The following is a 20929-nucleotide window of genomic DNA, read 5'->3' as shown; positions in this document are numbered from 1 at the left end:
AACTTTCTGTTGCAACGTTTTATCTTGCTTCAGCAACGTCTGGGACAGATGCTTTTCTGGGGCCAAGAAGGAGTAGAAAGAAATCTAAGGAAAGCTGTGGAATGGTATGCAAAGGGCGCCTTAGAAAATGAAGACCCGGTCTCTTTATTCGACTATTCCATCGTGTTATTCAAAGTAATTTAAAATTTAATTTTTTTTAAAAAAAAATTATGAATATTTCAGGGGATGTTTTCTTATTCTTTTGAAATGGTGTAATGCTATTATGAGGAAGGTGGGAAGATGTGAGAAAGGAAGGAAGGAATGAAAGAAAGAAAGAAAGAAAGAAAGAAGGGTAAATAAGAGGAATGAATGAAGGAAGGAGGGAAAGAAGGAAGGAAGGTAGAAATGAAGGAAGGAGGAAGGGTAAATAAGAGGAAGGAAGAAAGAGAGGGAGGGAGGGAGGGAGGAAGTTAGTTAGAAAGGAAGGAAGGAAGGAAGGGTAACTAAGAGAAAGAAAGTAAGGAAGGTAAATAAGATGAAGGGAGGGAGGGAGGGAGGAAGAAAGTTAGAAAGGAAGGAAGCAAAGAAGGAGAAATGGTAAATAAGTGGAAGGAAGAGAGGGAGGGAGGGAGGAAGGAAGGAAGGAAAGAAAAAAGGAAGGAAGGAAGAAAAAAGAAAGGGAGGAAGAGAGGAAGGAAGAAAAGATGGAAGAAAGGAAAAGGGAAAGAGAAAGGAAGGAAACATGGAAGGAAGGAAGGAAAGAAAGAAGATACAGAAGATATTGAAATTGACTATTGAATTTAAACCTGAGATATTTCTATTGGGTATTTTACCTGAGAATTTTAATGAAGCAGAAATATATTTAATTATTCATATAGTAACTGCAGCTAGAATTGTACATGCACAAAACTGGAAATTAAATAAGTACCAAATGACAGAAAAATATTGAATAAGACTATGGCATGTTCTGAAATGAATAGTCTTATTTTTAAACTTAGATAAAGAGGACTTGGATCATTATAAAATTATAAAATTGATACTGCAGCAGTCATAAAACTGGCGCGAAAAACAGCCATAAGTCACTTTTTTCCCAATGCCTTTATAATTTTCGCTAAACGAATTGTTCTACCCCTTCCTTTGTTATCTGAAGATTTCAATTTTTGATAAAGTGCTTCTATTCCTTTCCGATATGAAAAAAAAGAGACTTAAACTATTTGGAAATTATTATTATTTTCTTGTCATTTAGGGCCAAGGAGTGAAAAGGAACAAACGCCTTGCTTTCCAACTGATGAAAAAAGCCTCTTCAAAGGTAGAATCTAGACATAAGATCTTGTTTTCCTGTTAACCTTAACCCTAACCTTAACCCCTAACCCTAACCCTGCGTGTAACACCTTGCTTTTCTCCCCTTCAAATTTTGTTTTATTGCATATTAACCAGTAGTGGTATTCACCTACCTTAGGGATTCCCCCAGGCGGTCAATGGCCTTGGTTGGTACTATCACAACTTTAAAAGGGATTATGCCAAAGCCGCCAAACATTGGCTAAAAGCCGAAGCCATGGGTAGCCCAGATGCCTCCTTCAACCTTGGTGTTTTGCACTTAGATGGACTGTATCCAGGAGCAACAGGTAGAAATCGGGTAAGTGTGAATTTTGCACTGTCCCATTCAGTGAAGGGCTCCCCATCGCTGGGGCTCCTGGTACGTTCACAGTGACCTGAACAGGTGCTTCTGGCATGAAATTCAACTTGTGTGCATTCGCAGGAAGCGAAATCTCACGTGAGGATGCTCACACACACGAGATTTTGCCGATTTTGGGTGATTTCTTAGCTTCTGTGCATGCGCAGAAGCAGAAAAGTGCTGAAAATCAGCAAAATCTCATGCACATGAGCATCCTTATTTTATTTATTTATTTATTTTTATTTATTTATTCATTTGTCCAAATACAGATACATAGGAAGAAAAATAGACATGTGATAATATAAAAGAGGGTGAAAGTGAGCTTAGAGGAGAGGATATATGAAAGGAAGAGAATATATAAGATAGGTGAAAGAAGGAGAGACAATTGGACAGGGGATGAAAGGCACACCAGTGCACTTATGTACGTCCCTTACTGGCCTCTTAGGAACCTGGAGAGGTCAATCGTGGAGACTCTAAGGGAGAAGTGTTGGGGGTTAGGGGTTGACACAATTGAGTCCGGTAATGAGTTCCACGCTTCGATAACTCGATTGTTGAAATCATATTTTTTACAGTCAAGTTTGGAGCGGTTAGTATTAAGTTTGAATCTGTTGTGTGCTCTTGGGTTATTGCGGTTGAAGCTGAAGTAGTCATTGACTGGTAGGACATTGCATCATATGATCTTGTGGGCAATACTCAAATCGTGTTTTAGGCGCCGTAGTTCTAGGCTTTCTAGGCCCAGGATTGTTAGTCTATTTTCGTAGGATATTCTGTTTCGAGTGGAGGAGTGAAGGGCTCTTCTGGTGAAATGTCTTTGGAAATTTTCAAGGGTGTTGATGTCTGAGATGTGGTATGGGTTCCAGACAGATGAACAATAGTCTAGGATGGGTCTGGTAAAAGTTTTGTAGGCTCTTGTGAGTAGAGTGAGATTGCCTGAGCGGAAGCTGCGTAGGATCAGGTTAACAACTTGTTAGAAAAATCTCCAGGAAACCAAGAGAAAGTAAGGAAGAACTTCCTGATGGTCAGAGCGATCAACCAGTGGAACAACCTGCCTGCAGAGGTTGTGAACTCCCCAACTCTGGACACTTTCCAGAGGAGATTGGACTGCCATTTGGCTGGGATGCTTTAGGATTCCTGCTCAGGCTGGGGGTTGGACTTAATGACCTGCATGGTCCCTTTCAACTCTAACAATAAATAAATAAATAAATAAATAGATAGATAGATAGATAGATAGATAGATAGATAGATAGATAGATAGATAGATAGATAGAATAAAAGGAAAAATACTTTATTGACAACAAAATAAAGAAAAAATAGACCGGTATGCATACAGGGACCCGAAGAGGTCAGGGAAAGGTACCTGGGTATCTCTGGGGGTGATTTACTCAATACAGGGCAAATCTTTTATAGCAGTGTTTCCCAACCTTGGCAACTGGAAGATATTTGGACTTCAACTCCCAGAATTCCCCAGCCAGCGAATGCTGGCTGGGGAATTCTGGGAGTTGAAGTTCAAATATCTTCCAGTTGCCAAGGTTGGGAAACACTGTTTTATAGGTTTCTTAATGTCTTATCCACGCCTCTTCCTTATGTCCATATTTAGAGTTGTTTATCACCAGTACTTTTACTTCATTTTCTCCTTGTTATCCTTTGGGTCCCTTTTTGACATTTCATCCTTAATTGATATTTATCTTCTTGTTTATCTCTAAAAGTCCTTTCCCCCAGTTTTTGGGTTCATAATAACCATGTTTACCTAAAAGATTTTCTGGACGACACTGACATTACTTTTCCTTCTCAGGATAGGCCTGTTATTGAAAACAAGAGTTTCTATTTTCAAAATATGCTACAGAATTCTCTTAGTTGACATATAAGCCCCTAATTTTTCTTACAATCCTTGTGCAAGATTTCATTTCCTGGGCATGCGCAGAAGCCAAATATCACATGGGCACGCGCGTGCACATGTCGGGGACATGGAGATGCATGGACGCCTCCATTTTTCCTACCATCCATCCATCCATTGTAAACCAGCATTTGCACAACCTTGTGGGCCCCAGGGACTGGTTCCTTGGAGAGAGATTGAATCACCATCTGACAGGCAAAATCAACGGGGAAGCGAGATTCACATAACAACCTTGTGACCAACTATGGCAGTCACAAAACAGGACAAAATTCACTTAACAAATGTCTCCATTTCAGACAAACCAAACACACAGGTGCAGTATAAGTGGTACATTTCTCAATAGTGGTAACTGTTGTACATACTCCTGATCAGTTGGAGGATGATGAAGATATTGAGGACTCGGATTCAGATAGTGTTTATGAAGTAGTGGGGGCCCCGGGGTTACAGGTAGTAGAACAGGTGGGAGGCCAGCCACAGGATGGGGCTATGAGTTCAGGATCTAGTGAGGGAGAATCAGACGCAGGCTGGGTTAACCCTAAATTCAGAAGGGTCCAGAAATGTAGAGAGCAGAGGTCTGGAAGAAGATATTAAGGAGAGGAATGGGTTAAATATTGTAGCGATGTAGTTGGCACGTCAGGGGGCTAGTGGAGAAGAAGGGTGGAGTTTCAACATTGCCGAAAAGAAGAATGGATGTGTCTTTACCACGCTAAAGTAAGCCATTTTGTATTGTATTTAGTCAGTGCTGCTGTTTTTTCAAAGTTATGTGGTTAGGAAAATAAATCTTGTCTAAATGAAGCAGGAAAAGGAATGTGAGAAATGTGGCTAAGAGAGAGATAACGGACCGAGTGCTGTATGGAATGTGATTGAAGTACAGGAGAGCAGAGAAATAAATGGAGTTGCTTTATTCATGAAATGATGCATTTAATAAGAGTTATTTGTAATTACTAAATTTCTACCAGAAACCAAAACAGTAACTGTGAGAGGGACCTTGGAGTCCTAGTGGAAAACCATTTAAATAGGAGCCAGCCAATTGCGGTAGCAGCCAAAAAAAGCCAACACAGTTCTAGACTACATCAACAGAGGGATAGAATTAAGATCACATGAAGTGTTAATATCACTTTATAAGACCTTGGTGAGGCCACATTTGGAATACTGCATTCAGTTTTAGTCGCCACGATGCAAAAAGGATGCTGAGACTCTAGAATGAGTGCAGAGAATAGCAACCATGATGATTAGGGGACTGGAAGTGAAAACATATGAAGAACGTTGCAGGAATTGGGTATGTCTATTTTAATAAAAAGAAGGACCAGGGGAGACGTGATAGCAGTGTTCCAATATCTCAGGGGTTGCCACAAAGAAGAGGGAGTCAGGCTATTCTCCAAAGCACCTGAGGGTAGAACAAGAAGCAATGGGTGGAAACTAAACAAGGAGAGAAATTACTTATATCTAAGGGGAAATTTCATGACAGTCAGAACAATTCATCATTGGAACAACTTGAAATTGTAAATGCTCCAACACTGGAAGTTTTAAAGAAGATGTTGGATAACCATCTGTCTCAAGTAGTGTAGGATTTCTTGCCTAAGCAGGGGGTTGGACTAGAAGACCTCCAAGGTCCCTTCCAACTCTGTTATTCTATTCTATTCCATACTTAGCAAGAGAAATTTTGGGCTTAATTATGATCGCAATTGGAGAACTACCTGCACTTACTTTATAATGGCAGCTAGTAACTTGTGTTAAACTATTTTGATTTTTAAAAAAAAAAAAACGCAAGTAGATGGAAGTTACACATACCTGTCTAATATCTTTTATTTTCCCCCTTTTGGCAGACTGCTGCTGCTGGCTATTTCTATAAAGCAGCAGAAAAGGGTCACATGGAAGGGACTTTACATTGCTCCCAGTTCTACATTACAGGAAATCTAGCAAGCTTTCCCAGGGATCCGGAAAAAGCAGTACTGTAAGTAAGGAGGAAGGAGAAACGGAGAAAGAATTGCAAAAATATTACAACATAACATAACATAACATAACATAACATGACATAACATAACATAACATAACATAACATAACATAACATAACATAACATAACATAACATAAGTGCACTGGTGTGCCTTTCGTCCCCTGTCCAATTGTCTTTCCTTTCTCTCACTTATCATATATATTCTCCTTCTTTCATATATCCTCTCCTCTAAGTTCACTTTTACCCTTATATATATTACTACATGTCTATTTTTCTTCCTATGTATTTGTGTGTTGGACAAATGAATAAATAACATAACATAACATAGCATAGCATAGCATAGCATAGCATAGCATAGCATAACATAACATAACATAACATAACACAACATAACATAACATAAGTGCACTGGTGTACCTTTCGTCCCCTGTCCAATTGTCTTTCCTTTCTCTCACTTATCATATATTCTCCTTCTTTCATATATCCTTTCCTCTAAGTTCACTTTTACCCTTATATATATTACTACATGTCTATTTTTCTTCCTATGTATTTGTATATTGGACAAATGAATAACCTAACCTAACATAACATAACATAATATCAAAATCAAAAGGACACTATAGAGTAGTGGTCCCCAACCTTTTGGACTTCAGGGATCACCAAGGTCATACTTTAAAATCCCGCGGAACACCGAATTCACGATTTTAAGTCCCGCAGGTCACTAATATGATTTTTTTTAAAAAAAATAAATACATTTGGAAAATAATGATTGAAGAGCTTCCATTTTATTAATATGAAATGCACCTATTTAACGTAACACAATTATAAAGGCTTATTTAATTATAACAAAATCATAAATGCTTATTTAATCATAACAACATCTTTAAAGGTTGTTTTATTGTCACAAAATTATTAAAGGTAGTGTAATTACTAGAAAATAATTGAAGCTTATTTGACGGTGGTTTGCTGATGCTGTTGGGAAAATCAGTCCCATATTCCAGAGCTGTAGCTGTAGTCCCTTCCCTTTCCTTCCAGAGCTTATGCACCAAAAACAAATTCCTTGTCTGTCCAGTCACACTTGGCCAATAAAGAATTCTCTTCTCTTCTCTTCAATTCTCTTCTCTTCAATTCTCTTCCCTTCCCTTCCTTCCCTTCCATTCCATTCCATTTCATTCCATTCCATTCCATTCCATTCTATTCTATTCTATTCTATTCTACTCAATTCATTCTCTTCTCTTCAATTCTCTTCTCTTCAATTCTCTTCTCTTCAATTCTCTTCTCTTCTCTTCTACTCCATTCATTCTCTTCTCTTCTCTTCTCCTATACTCTTCTCTACTCTACTCTACTCTATTAAGAAAAGCTAAAGGAGGACAGACTCTATTCAGCCATAACGGAGCTCCCCTTGTTCAATGTTACTCCTTCCATTTGCAGCTGGGCCAAATACGTGGCCGAAAAGAACGGCTATTTAGGCCACATCCTCCAGAAAGCACTCAAAGCCTACCTGGAATTGCATTGGTAAGTTCATCATGGATTTTTACACCTTGAAAAAACGTGTTTTAATTAACATTGCGAGTTGTGTCCTTAGTTCCTCAACTTCCAGGTAGCCCTCAACTTACAACGGTTCCTTGAGTGATTGTTAGAAGTTATAGCAGCACTGAACCGAAGTGACGCATGGCCATTTTTCACCCTAACAGCCATTGCATCCAGGCAGGAGTTGCCACTCCTGTTGCTACCAGTGCGCTCTGCATGCAGCTCCATGTGCACCTCAGATGTGCGTGCACCTCCATGTGCACGCACATCTGAGTGAGATTTTGCTTCTGCGCATGTGTCCATAATATAATATATTATATTATAATATGTAATATATAATATATAATATATAATATATAATATATAATATATAATATATAATATATAATATATAATATATAATATATAATATATAATATATAATATATAATATATAATATATAATATATAATATATAATATATAATATATAATATATAATATATAATATATAATATATAATATATAATATATAATATATAATATATAATATATAATATATAATATATAATATATAATATATAATATATAATATATAATATATAATATATAATATATAATATGCAGTATAATATATATAACATATATTATAATATATATATTATATATATATTATATAATTATATAATATATATTATATAATATATATAATAATATATAATATGTAATATATAATATGTGGTACATAAGTGCACCAGAGTGCCTACCATCCCCTGTCCTATTGTCTCTCCTATATCTCATATATTTTCTCTTCTATATCTTTTCCTGCTATTCTCTCATAGTTATATTTCACTCATTTATTTTCTCCTCTGTTCCCCCTTTAATACATTCTTCCTGATTATATCCTCTATAACCCTCATTGTGTATTATTGTGTATTGAACAAAACAAACAAACAAACAAATAAATAAATATTGTGAAGGAAACAAAATCTTGTGAAGGGACACATGAGAGAGAGATTTTGGCAATTTTTTTTTTTGCTTCCGCGCATGGACAGAAGTAAAATCTTGCTCGGATGCCGACGCACGCATACTGGAAATGTGGAACTGCGTGCACAGCTCAATTTTTGCTACCGGTACAATAGCGTCGACCGTACCAGTAGGAAACCTTCTACTGATTGCATCCTCCCTGCGGTCACCTGATCAAAATTCAGATGCTCAGCAACCGATTCATATTCATTGACGGTTTCAGGGTCATGTGGTCACCATTGGTGACCTTCCAACAAGCAAAAATAATTGGGGAACCCTGTCGCTAACTGAACAACTGAATTGATTCACTTAACAACGGTGGCAAGAAAAGGCTGTAAAGGAGGGGAAAACTTCACTTAACAAATGTCTCACTTAGCAACAGAAATTTGGGGCTCAATTGTGGTCCTAAGTCAAGGACTACATGTACTAACGTGATCCCCCCCAAAATAAGACCCTGTCTTATATATTTTTTTGAACCATGAAATAAGTGCTTGGCCTTATTGCCATGCACTCAAAAGCCCGATTGGGCTCATTATCAAGAGAGGCCTTATTTTGCGGGAAACAGAGTATGGTTTAATTTAAAGCTGCTTTTTTCATCTTCTTTTTTAAAAATTTAATTTGTGATCTTTGCCCCCACATCCTTATACCCCTGGGAATGCTTTATAATGCACTCATTTAATTTAAGTTAATTTGTTGAATTTATATTTCAAGCATGTGAAGATCTTCTGATTATGCGATGAAAAGACAATATTTCCGACATTTTCCGAAGTTTCTTTATTTTAATTAAATTGGGGTTCCCCCCCACTTCTTCAATTTTAGGAACGAAGCTCTACTGTATTATATCCTTTCAGCTGAGACAGGAATTGAGGTATCGCAGACCAATTTAGCACATCTTTGTGAAGAGAAACCGGTGAGCGTTCTTTTTCCATTGCTGCTTCCTCTTCCCTTTCTCTTCCTCCTCTTCCTTTCTCCTCCTTCTTCTCTATCTCCTCTTTCTCCTCCTTCTTTTTCTCCTCCTCCTCCTCCTCCTCCTTTCCCCCTTCTCTTTCTCTTCTTTCTCCTCCTCCTTTTCCCTTCTTTTCTTTTTCTTCTTCCTTCTCCTCCTTTCTCCTCCTTCTCTTTCTCCTCTTCCTATCTTCTTCTACTCTTTCTCCTCCTCATTCTCCTCATTCTCCTCCTCCTCCTTTTTCTCTTTTTTCTTCTCCTCTCCTCCTTTTTCCTCCTCTTTCTCCTCCTCCTTCTTTTTATCCTCCTCCTCTTTTCTCTTCCTTCCGTTTCTCCTCTTTTTCCTCCTCCTTTCTCCTTCTTCTTTCTCCTCTTTCTCCTCCTCATTTTCCTCCTTCTCTTTCTCTTCCTCCTTCTCCTCCTCTTTCTCCTCGTTTTTCTCCTTCTCTTCCTTCTTTGTTCACCTCCTCCTCCCCCCCCAAGTCATTTTTTCCCCATTACATTTCCCAGAACTTGGCCAAAAGATACTTCGCCACCGACTGCATTTGGAAGTACTATAACTTCTCCATTTCTCAAAGCAACGCTCCCTCGTTCGGTATGTATACTAGCAGGTTAAATAATAATGCCTTGTGAGTATTGTGGAGTCATGGAATATAATCTTGGTGTGTGTGTGTGTGTGTGTGTGTGTGTGTTTGTGTGTCACCCAGCACTAACTAAAAAGCAGTAACTGATCAAAAGTATTTGGTGCTGAAGTTCTAGGCATCCGTTTTTTAAAATCACACTTCCCAAGCTTTAACACCAGTCTTTCTTTCCTTAGCTCACTTGAAAGTAGGGGATTTTTACTACTATGGCTATCAAAACCAGAGCAGGAACTTGGATGTGGCAGCCCGTATGTATGCACAAGCCGCATTGAAGAAGGATGCACAGGTAAGTAACAAATTTATTTGTTTGTTTGTTTGTTTGTTTGTTCGTTCGTTCGTTCGTTCATTCATTCATTCATTCATTCATTTATTTATTTATTTATTTATTTATTGGATTTGTATGCCGCCCCTCTCCATAGACTCGGGGCGGCTAACAACAATGATAAAAAACAACATGTAACAATCCAATTAATAAAACAACTAAAAACCCTTATTATAAAACCAAACATACACACAAACATACCATACATAACTTGTAATGGCTTAGGGGGAAGGAATATCTTAACTCCCCCATGCCTGGCGGCATAAGTGAGTCTTGAGTAGTTTACGAAAGACAGGGAGGGTGGGGGCAGTTCTAATCTCCGGGGGGAGTTGGTTCCAGAGGGCTGGGGCCGCCACAGAGAACGACATTGTTTTGTTGACGGGACAAATCCAATATTTAAAAACAATTTAAAAAACCCTTATAAAAAGCAATCATACAACTCAAACAAGCCATACATAAACCTCAATAGCTAAGGGGTATATTAACTTCCACATGCCTGGCGACATAGGTGGGTTTTCAAGAGTTTATGAAAGGCAAGGCGGGTGGGGGCAGTCCTAATCTCCGGGGGGAGTTGATTCCTGGGGGCCAGGGCCGCCACAGAGAAGGCTCTTCCCCTGGGGCCCGCCAAACGACATTGTTTAGTCGACGGGACCCGGAGAAGGCCAACTCTGTGGGACCTTATCGGTCGCTGGGATTCGTGTGGTAGCAGGTGGTTCCGGAGGTAATCTGGTCCAACACTCAGCATAACCCACGTGAAATCTTCAAAAACAGCATGAGGCTCTGCTCAAGGTTCCTCATAAATGGAGCAGACATTTTTTTGGAATCACATTAAACCCAGATTCAGTCACCCAATCCTGGTTCCTAGTTAACTGTTGTTCTGCCCCAGCTAAGAACGTAGCAAACACACAGTTTGTTCGAACTGATTTTAATCAATAACCAACTATTAATAATTGTCTTAGCAAAGGTGATATACATACACCCAAACCTAAAGGCAGTCTTCTCTTGCAAAAGACCAACTATTAATTAGTCATCATTAACAGTTGGCAGAAGGTCAGAAAGTCTTAAATCAGTGATGGTGAATCTATGGCACGGGTGCCATAGATGGCCCGCGGAGCCATACCTGCTGGCACGCTAGCCGTTATTCTAGCTCAGCTCCAAAGTGCGTGTGTGTGCTGGTCAGCTGATTTTTGGTTCACCCAGAAATGGGAGGGGAATTTTTTGGCTTCCAGAGAGCTTCCAGGGGGATGGGGGAGGGCATTTTTAGCCTTTGGAGCCTGGGGAGGGCGAAACACAAGCCTATTGGACCCACCAGAAGTTGAGAAACAGCCCGTTTCTGGCCTCCAGAGGGCCTCCAGGGAGTGAGGGAAGCTGTTTTTGGCCTCCCCCGGGCATTGAATTATGGGTGTGGGCACTCGTGCATGCGCGATAGTGCGTGCACCCACTCTTTTGGCAACTGAGGAAAAAAAGGTTCGCCATCACTGTCTTAAATCATAGAAGAGCAACTAGTCTTTGATAGGTCAGAGCTATCAAAGCTTCTTGGCAAAATGCCCAGAAGTTATCCTCAATAAACAAACCGAAGCAGATAAGCAGAGCAGAGATTTTTCAGACACAAGGCCCACAAAGAATTTCAAACATTGTTTCTTTTCTTTTCTACTAATTTTATTTTCTGATATTATTCTATATTCTGATTTGATTTGATTTGATTTGATTCGATTCGATTCGATTCCATTCCATTCCATTCCATTCCATTCCATTCCATTCTATTCCATTCCAGTGGTGGCAACCCTTTTTTTCCTCAGGTGATGAAAGAGCATGAGCACACGCTATTATGCATGTGCGAGTGCCCACACCCATAAATCAATGGCTGAGGAGGGCAAAAACAGCTTTTCCCGCCCCCTCCCCAGAGGCCCTCTTGAGGTCGGAAATGGCCTGTTTCCAACTTCTGATGGGTCCAGTAGGCTCGTGTTTTGCCCTCTCCAGGCTCCAAAGGCTTCCCTGGATAAAACATCCTCCCCCATCCACCTGGAGGCTCTCTGGAAGCCAAAAACACCCTCCCAGAACCTCTGTGTGAGCCCAAAATCAGCTGGCTGGCACACACATGCACGTTGGAGCTGAGCTAGGGCAATGGCAATCTCACACTACTCACCAGAGCCTACAAAACTTTTGCCAGACCCATCCTTAAATACAGTTCATCTGTCTGGAACCCATACCACATCTCAGACATCAACATCCTAGAAAATGTCCAAAGATACTTCACCAGAAGAGCCCTTCACTCCTCCACTCGAAACAGAATGCCCTACGAAAGCAGACTATCAATCCTAGGTCTAGAAAGCTTAGAACTACGATGCCTAAAACACGATCCAAGTATTGCCCACAAAATCATATGCTGCAACGTCCTGCCTGTCAATGACTACTTCAGCTTCAACTGCAACAACACAAGAGCACGCAAAAAATTCAAACTTAATATTAATCGCTCCAAGCTTGACTGTAAAAAATATGACTTTAGCAATCGAGTTGTCGAAGCGTGGAACTCATTACCGGACTCAGTAGTGTCAACCCCTAACCCCCAACATTTATCCACGATTGACCTCTCCAGGTTCCTAAGAAGTAAGGGACGTACATAAGTGCACTAGCCTACCTTTTGTCCCCTGTCCAATTGTCTCTCCTTATCTCATATATCTTTTCTTCCTTCATATATCTTCTCCTCTATTTTTATATCTTCTCTTTATATATAATACTTCGTGTCTATTCTTTTCAATATGTATTGTGTATTGGACTAACTAACTAACTAACTAACTAAATAACTAAATAATAAATAGATAGATAGATAGATAGATAGATAGATAGATAAATAGATAAATAGATAAATAGATAAATAGATAAATAGATAAATAGATAAATAGATAAATAGATAAATAGATAAATAGATAAATAGATAAATAGATAAATAGATAAATAGATAAATAAATAAATGGCTCTTGTGCCAGCAGAACCCATGCCACAGGTTCGCCATCGCCGTTCTATTCTAATTTTCTGCAGGAGTCTTCCCAACAAGACTGTCCAATTAACCCTCATTTTCTTTCTTCCAGGGATTCTTCAATTTGGCTCTTCTTCTGGAAGAAGGTTATTCTATTCCCAGTTACATTTTAGATCATTTAGAAATTGACAGCACTCGCCACTCCAGAAATACGTCCCTCCGCCAAAAACTTTATGAACGGTAAGGTTGTTCTTTTTTCTTGCTGTTTTTTTGACAGATACCGAAGTCGGAATTGAACATTTAGAGCAGCATCTGTGGAGCATGTGCTGGAATGGATAGGATAATGATGGAATTAAAAGAAAAAGGGGAATCTGTTCTGTCTGGGTCCCCCCAGACGCCAACCCCAACCAAAAAGAGTAGCCAGACACACTGGTAAAAAACAAAGGCAGTTTATATAATTCAGAGCAAACACAGGTAACAAAAACTGTTCTTACAGACAGGAACACTATGAAGCTTCACAGAGGTTTCACGAAGGCCAGGCAATAAAACAGGATTCTTTCTGGCAAAAACAACACTGGAGATAATAAAACCCATGCCTCCCCCAAGTCTTCCAGGCTTCTAGGCCACAAGCCAAGATCAGAGACACCGAGAATCGAAGCAAGGTCACAGGACTCCTAGTTGATAACTCTCCACAAGACTGTAAGGGCGGGCCTGCCTTTTCAACCCTGCCGAGGAGAACCACACCCAAACCCAGCTGTTGCCAATTCAGGGATGGAAATACCTTTCTAATTGGCCCCGTCTTTGAGCTGCACGTCGCTGCCTCATGTCTATTATGGCCTGTGCGTCTTCATCCAATGAATCCAGGCTACTAGCTGGGGAGAGCACCCCCCGGGGGTCTCAGGCTGCTCTCCCTCCTCCTCTTCCTGACGTTCCTCTCCCCCGTCTGCCTGGTCCTCCCCCTCCTGTTCACTGTCCTCCTCCTCTGGGCATGGATCCGGCAGAAATCCAGCCGGTCCCTGAGAAGCCTCAGGCTGAATCACAACAGAATCGGACTATTATAGAATTTGGAATAGATTTTACTATTGGCTAGAAATTAGGACTTAAAGTAAGAAACAGGAAAAAAGTAAAATCAAATAACTAAAACAATGCAGCTTTTTTAAAGGACACACACAAAGAATCAAACCTCATTCCTTTACCATTTGGAATTTTATTTGTTGCTTTGGAAACATGATGACCCTTTAAAATAGCAAGTATTACTGCAATACCTCTGAGAGTGGTTTTCTTGGGAGGAAGGAATTTTAAATACAATTGTTAAAATTTGGGAAAATGTGACTTTAAAAAAAATTAAACAGCAAAACTGTGCTTAAAATACAGATTTTTGGATCGTTGACAATGAATTAAGGGCCCAAGTGGAACCAGGATTATAATTTTAAATTGATTAGAACAGTGTTTTTCAACCAGTGTGCCATGGCACACTAGTGTGCCGCGAGACATGGTCAGGTGTGCCGCGAAGCTCAGAGAGAAAGAAAGCAAGAGAGAGAGAAAGAAAGAGAGAAAGAAAGAAAGAAAGCAAGAGAGAGCGAGAAAGAAAGCAAGAGAGAGAAAGAGCGAGAGAGAGAGAAAGAGAACAAGAGAGAGAGAAAGAAAGAGAGAGATAGAGAACTAGAGAAAGAAAGAGAGAGAGAGCAAGAGAGAGAGAAAAAGAGAGGGAGGGAAGGAGAGAGAGAAAGACATAGAGGGAGGGAGGGAGAGAGAAAGAGACCAAAAAAGAGAGGAAGGAAGGAAGGAAGAGAAAGAAAGAGGGATGGAGAGAGAGAGAAAGAAAGAAAGAGGAAGGGGAGAGAAAGAAAGAGGAAGGGAGAGAAAGAGGGAGGGAGAAAGAAATAGAGTGAAAGGGAGGAAGAGAGAGAGAGAATTTTTTTGTCCAAACTTTTTTTAGTCGCCCCCCCCCCCCAGCCACTCAATGTGCCCCAGGGTTTCGTAAATGTAAAAAATGTGCCGCGGCTCAAAAAAGGTTGAAAATCACTGGATTAGAAGAATGCATCCTTTGGGGGGAAAACGGTGGCTGGTTTGTTTAAACCTTTAAGTGAAAAAGAAATAGGCTGGGACTTTGGGAATTGGAGACTAGAGGGAGCTAGAGGATAATAAAGAATATAATTGAACAAACAATAGAGCGGAAATATATTAACAGAGAGTTTTCTGTGGATAGTTTTGAAAGCCAGTCTTCAAAACTATACGACATGATAGATAGATGGATGGATGGAGGGATGGAGGGATGGATGGAGAGAGGGAGGGATGGAGGGTTAAGGAAATTGCAGAAAGGGAATAATAAGATCTTCCGGATAAGTTTTGAAATTAATTTGAAAGTGGATCTAAATATGACAAGCCATGAGAAAGATATGGAAAAAGAACTATTGGACCTACAAGTGAACTACAGTGGTACCTCGAGATACGAGTTTAATTCGTTCCGGACCTGGGCTCTTAAGTCGAGCAGCTCTTATCTCGAACGACTTTTCCCCATAGGAATTAATGTAAATAATTTTAATTGGTTCCAGCCCTCAAAAAACTCACAAAGTTAGTCTAAATTATGCAGAAAGACATGTTTTTAATGAAGAAATGTACATGTACATATAAATGAATAATGAAGTTTCTTTCACTTAACTTGTAAACTTTCTTAAACTTTTAAATTTACATATGTTCAACTTCTCTGCCACCCAATCCTGTAGGACAGAGGTCCCCAACCCTTTTTGCACCAGGGACCGGCTTTAAGCGATCAAGAGAGGAATGGGTGAATGAATGGACGGAGGGTGGGAAGGAAGGAAGGAAAGAGGGAAGGGACAGGAACAGAGGAAGGAAGCAAGGAAACTTATGAAAGGGGAGAGTAAGAGAGGAATGAGTGAAGGGAGGGAGGGAGGGAAGAAGGTGGGAAGGAGAAAGAAAAGAAGAAATAGAGGAAGGGAAGGTAAAAGAGAGAAAGAAAAAGAGCAAGAAAGAAAGCTGCAAGCACCCCCCCGAGCCCCCCAGGCCGGCTGCAACCTTTTAAAACACGCGCGCCGCTTCGCAGCTGTCTCCTGAAGCCGAACGTGGAAGTTAGCGTTTGGCTTCAGGAGACAGCTCCTTGGCGCTTGTATCTCGAATTTGGGCTTGTAAGTAGAACAAAAATATCTCTCCCCTCCCAGCTCTTATCTCGAGTTGCTCTTAAGTAGAGCAGCTCTTATGTCGGGGTTCCACTGTAGTCTGATTTTTCATTGACTAAAGGAGATAGAACACTACTAAAACAGAAAAAAAAGGAAAGAGGGATAACTTTTTTCTTATTGGACGTACAAATGACATCTCACGTATTAAAAAAAAAGATATCAAGAAATCAAACTCTGGGACTTTCAATTTAAAGAAGTTAAAAATCAAGATGGTTCAAAGTAGAGGAAAGACACAGAGGGTTGACTTATTCAATCAAGGTTAAGATAGTTAGATCTGATAAACCTCAGTTATGCTGATGAAGAACACAATTTTGTTTTTATTTAAGAATTGAGATATGGTAAGAAAAGAGCACATATTGTATCTTAAGAAATGGCGATACATTACTAAAACTGTACTTGTTGGAATGAAAAGGGAAGAGATTTGGAGGGGGGTTTTCTTCTATCTCCCTTCCCGTCTCCTCTTTGTCTCTCCTCTCCTTTCCTTCCATATTTGGTATTCAATTCTTTCTTTCTTTCTTTCTTTCTTTAGTTAGTTAGTTAGTTAGTTAGTTAGTTAGTCCAATACACAATGAGGGTTTTAGTGGGTATATACTTGGGGGGGATTTCCCCCCTCTCTTCTCTTCTCTTCTTCTCTTCTTCCCCTCCTCTATCCTTTCCTCCCCTTCCTGTCTCTCCTCTCTCCTCTCCTCTTTGTTTCTCCTCTCCTTCCCTTCATTCCTTCCCTTCATTCCTTATTTAGTATCCTATACTTATAGGGAATTTTTTGCTCTTCTGTCCCTCCTCTCCTCTCCTCTCTATCTCTTATCGCCTCTCTCATCTCCTCTTTATCTCTCCCCTCCCCTCCCCTCCTTCCCTTCATTCCTTATTTGGTATCCTAAGATGAGTGCTGCATCTTATGACTTATGGCAATTGTATTTTATTCTTATGATCGTGTTTTATCCCTTGTTGCTTACATGGACACTGAGAGCTTCTCCACCGGAGGGAAATTCCTTGTGTTTGTGTCCAACCACCCTTAGCCAGTAAAGAATTCTATAAGGCCTAAATCTTACATATTGTGGAACTTTTCTTTTAATGCGCTACATGATGTTCTTTCATAGATGCTGGAACTACAGCAACCAAGACTCTGTCAGCCCGTGCATGTTAGCCTTGCTTTATCTACAGCTGAGGATTTTGTCCAACAACATTTTGCATTCTGATCTGGTGCGTACTCGTCTGTTGCCCTTTTGAGTAAATGCTGGAGATTTTGTGGCTCTAATATCAACTTCTGCTTTGTTCCAGATCTATTATTTGGGCTGCTTATTTCCCTGTTTGTTGGTGGCTTTCGTCATTTGGCGTTTCTGGTCTCTTTCGGGTAATTATTTACAATAGAAACAGCAATCATATTTTAAACTAATATACTACTTTAAGGTGCTTTACAACCCTCTCTAAGCAGTTGGTAGAGTCAGCCTCTTGCCCACCATCAACCTGGGTTCCCATTTTATTGAACTCGGAAGGATGGAACCTTCCAAGTTCAACCTTGAGCTGGTCAGGATCGAACTGCTGTCAGTCGGCAGAGTTATTTATTCATTTATTGCAGTTATATGCCGCTCACTCCAAAACGGACTCTGCAATGTTACATTCTAACCACAAAGGAGGGAGGGAGGGAGGGCAATATTTATTTATTTATTTATTTATTTATTTATTTATTTATTTATTTATTTATTTATTTATTTAGTTAGTTAGTTAGTTAGTTAGTTAGTTAGTTAGTTAGTTAGCTAGTTAGTTAGTCCAATACATAATGAAGGTTAATAAGATTAACCATGTAGAATATATATCAAAGAAAGGAAAGAAAGAAAGAAAGAAAGAAAGAAAGAAAGAAAAAAAGAAAGAAAGGATAGGAGTGAAGATATAAGAATAAAATGCAATACATCAATGGAGAATAGAGGAAGAGATATATGAGTGGAAGAAAAGAAATATAAGATATAGGAGAGACAATTGGACAGGGGACGGAAGGCATCCTGGTGCACTTATGCACGCCCTTTACTGACCTCTTAGAAATCTGGAGAGGTCAACCGTGGACAGTCTAAGGGAAAAATGTTGGGGGTTAGGGGTTGCTGCTATGGAGTCTGGTAGTGAGTTCCACACTTTTACAACTTGATTGCTAAAGTCATATTTTTTACAGTCCAGTTTGGAGTGGTTAATATTACGTTTGTATCTGTTGGGCGCTCTTGTGTTGTTGTGGTTGAAGCTGAAGTAGTTGTTGACAGGCAGGACGTTGCAGCGTATGATCTTGTGGGCAATGCTTAGATTATGTTTAAAGCATCACAGTTCTAAGCTTTCTAGACCCAGGATTGTAAGTCTAGTTTCATAGGGCATTCTGTTAGAAGATTGACCTCAGGGTCCATCTAGTCTGCGCTTATACTATTTTATCTTAGCATGGAAATATGTTTATCCCAGGCACTTTTAAATTCAGTCACTGTGGATTTACCAACCACGTCTGCTGGAAGTTTGTTCCAAGCATCTACTACTCATTCAGTAAAATAATATTTTCTCATATTGCTTTTGATCTTTCCCCCAACTAACCTCAGATTGTGCCCCCTTGTTCTTGGGTTCACTTTCCTATATATTTAAAAATAGTCTTTATTAATTATTGACATTTTTAAAAAGACAAGACAAATACAAAACAGTAAAAGAAGAGACAGCAACACACACAAAAAAACAAACAAACAAATAAATAAATAAATAAATAAATAAAACATATATTTGCCAATCTATTAAAAACACTTCCCTCCTGAACGTTATTTAACCCTTTAACATATTTAAAATTTTTGATCATATCCCACCTTATCCTTCTGTACCCCAGACTATACAGGCTGAGTTCATGAAGTCTTTCCTGATAAGTTTGATGCTTAAGACCTTCCATCATTTTTGTAGTCCGTCTTTGGACCCGTTCAATTTGATCAATCTCTTTTTGTAGGTGAGGTCTCCAGAACTGAACACAGTACTCCAAATGTGGTCTCACCAGCGCTCTATACAGCGGGATCACAATATCCCTCTTCCTGCTTGTTATACCTCTAGCTATGCAGCCAAGCATTCTACTTGCTTTCCCTCCCATCTGACCACACTGTTCACCCATTTGGAGACGGTCAGAAATCACGACCCCTAAATCCTTCTAAAGTTTTTGCTAATACAGAACTGTCAATACAATAGTCAGATTGAGGATTCCTTTTCCCTAAGTGCATTATTTTACATTTGGAAACATTAAACTGCAGTTTCCATTGCTTTGATAGCAGTTACAGTCTGCTCTAAGCGTTTTACACAGTCAACCTCTTGCTGACCAAGATCCAAGATGATTTCCACGCCTGACACTTTCTGGGGTTTTGGTTTTTTGGGGAGTGGGGGGAGTGAAATCTCTATTTTCTGTCTTAGCTGTCTCTCCTTTAAAAAAAAAAATTACTGTCCTGCAAATTATAGAATAGAATAGAATAGAATTTTATTGGCCAAGTGTGATTGTACACACAAGGAATTTGTCTTGGTGCATATGCTCTCAGCGTATATAAAAGAAAAAGATACATTTGTCAAGAATCATGTGGTACAACACTTAATGATTGTCATAGGGGTCAAATAAGCAATGAAGAAACAATCAATATTAATAAAAATCTTAAGGTACAAGCAACAAGTTACAGTCATACAGTCCTAAGTGGGAGGAAAAGGATGATAGGAATGATGAAAAAAACTAGTAGAACAGAAGTGCCGATTTAGTAAAAAGTCTGACAGTGTTGAGGGAATTATTTGTTTAGTAGAGTGATGGCATTCGGGAAAAACTGTTCTTGTGTCTAGTTGTCTTGGTGTGCAGTGCTCTGTAGCGACGTTTTGAGGGTAGGAGTTGAAACAGTTTGTGTCCAGGATGCGAGGGGTCAGTAAATATTTTCCCACCCTCTTTTTGACTCGTGCAGTCTACAGGTCCTCAATGGAAGGCAGGTTGGCAACAATTGTTTTTTCTGCAGTTCTGTCTCTCTTGAAAGGGAGGTATGGAATAATCGAAGACTATGCATAATTTTTTTCTCTCTCTCTCTCAAGAACCACAGCCCTGGCTTGGTGTCACAACCCTGATTATTAAGAGCAAAGACACAAGGAGGATATCACCAACTGGTTTAAGCCTGTTTTTTTAAGGCACTTGCAGAGTCCAGCATTCCATTAGGTTAAAAAATGAGGGAGATTTATAGTAGATCATTAACAAGCCCGGCTAATGGGTAGCAAGAGGAGATAATTTCCTTTACAGGTTCTCTCTCTCTCTCTCTCTCTCTCTCTCTCTCTCTCTCTCTGTCCTTTCACCTTTCAAGAGCACCTGAGTAACCACGGGGTTGAGAAGATAACTAGACAGCATAAGGTTAGAGTTCTCTCTTCCGAAGGATGCCCCATTCCGATAGAGATAAATTCACTCCGAAAATGTTATCAGATGGGATCTTGAATTGCTCCCTGTTGCATATATGAATTTTAAGAGGGTGTGTGATTCTGTGATTGATCAAGCTGAGATAACACGGAGGTTTGTAGAAGAAAGACAAGATAGAAAGTTCACAAACAAAAGAAACACAAATTGGTCCATCCATTCATCCATCCACAAACTTGATCTGTAAGCACTAAAGGGCTACCAAATTTTTACTACCACACTGTGGGCGTGGCTTACGCAGCCCCCCCCCCCAATCCAGGCAGTAGCCCACCCCTGTCTCGTAAGACAAAACAACCAGATATGGTTAAAGATTCCCCTGTAAATAGGACTTTCTTTCTTTCTTTCTTTCTTTCCTTCCTTCCTTCTTTCCCTCCTTCCC

The 20929-nt window shown here is 39.6% G+C and overlaps 1 protein-coding gene across 2 annotated transcripts in view; it reads left to right on the top strand.

The window, feature by feature from the left end:
• Positions 1-20929, top strand: part of SEL1L3 (SEL1L family member 3) — a 50056-nt gene that overhangs the window by 27168 nt on the left and 1959 nt on the right. For both annotated transcript variants that reach the window (XM_070756987.1, XM_070756988.1), the window contains 11 exons: positions 34-174; positions 1226-1288; positions 1439-1615; positions 5375-5502; positions 6937-7020; positions 8859-8949; positions 9495-9579; positions 9802-9911; positions 13037-13164; positions 17219-17321; positions 17400-17472. In XM_070756987.1, coding sequence (XP_070613088.1) covers positions 34-174; positions 1226-1288; positions 1439-1615; positions 5375-5502; positions 6937-7020; positions 8859-8949; positions 9495-9579; positions 9802-9911; positions 13037-13164; positions 17219-17321; positions 17400-17472 — 1183 coding nt within the window. The remainder of the gene's footprint in view (positions 1-33; positions 175-1225; positions 1289-1438; positions 1616-5374; positions 5503-6936; positions 7021-8858; positions 8950-9494; positions 9580-9801; positions 9912-13036; positions 13165-17218; positions 17322-17399; positions 17473-20929) is intronic.

The sequence above is a fragment of the Erythrolamprus reginae genome, chromosome 7 (assembly GCF_031021105.1).
Source record: "Erythrolamprus reginae isolate rEryReg1 chromosome 7, rEryReg1.hap1, whole genome shotgun sequence".
In the NCBI taxonomy this organism is placed as follows: domain Eukaryota; kingdom Metazoa; phylum Chordata; class Lepidosauria; order Squamata; family Dipsadidae; genus Erythrolamprus; species Erythrolamprus reginae.
The sequence above is the reverse complement of the archived record's forward strand: the minus strand, read 5'-3'. Positions and strand labels throughout refer to the sequence as shown.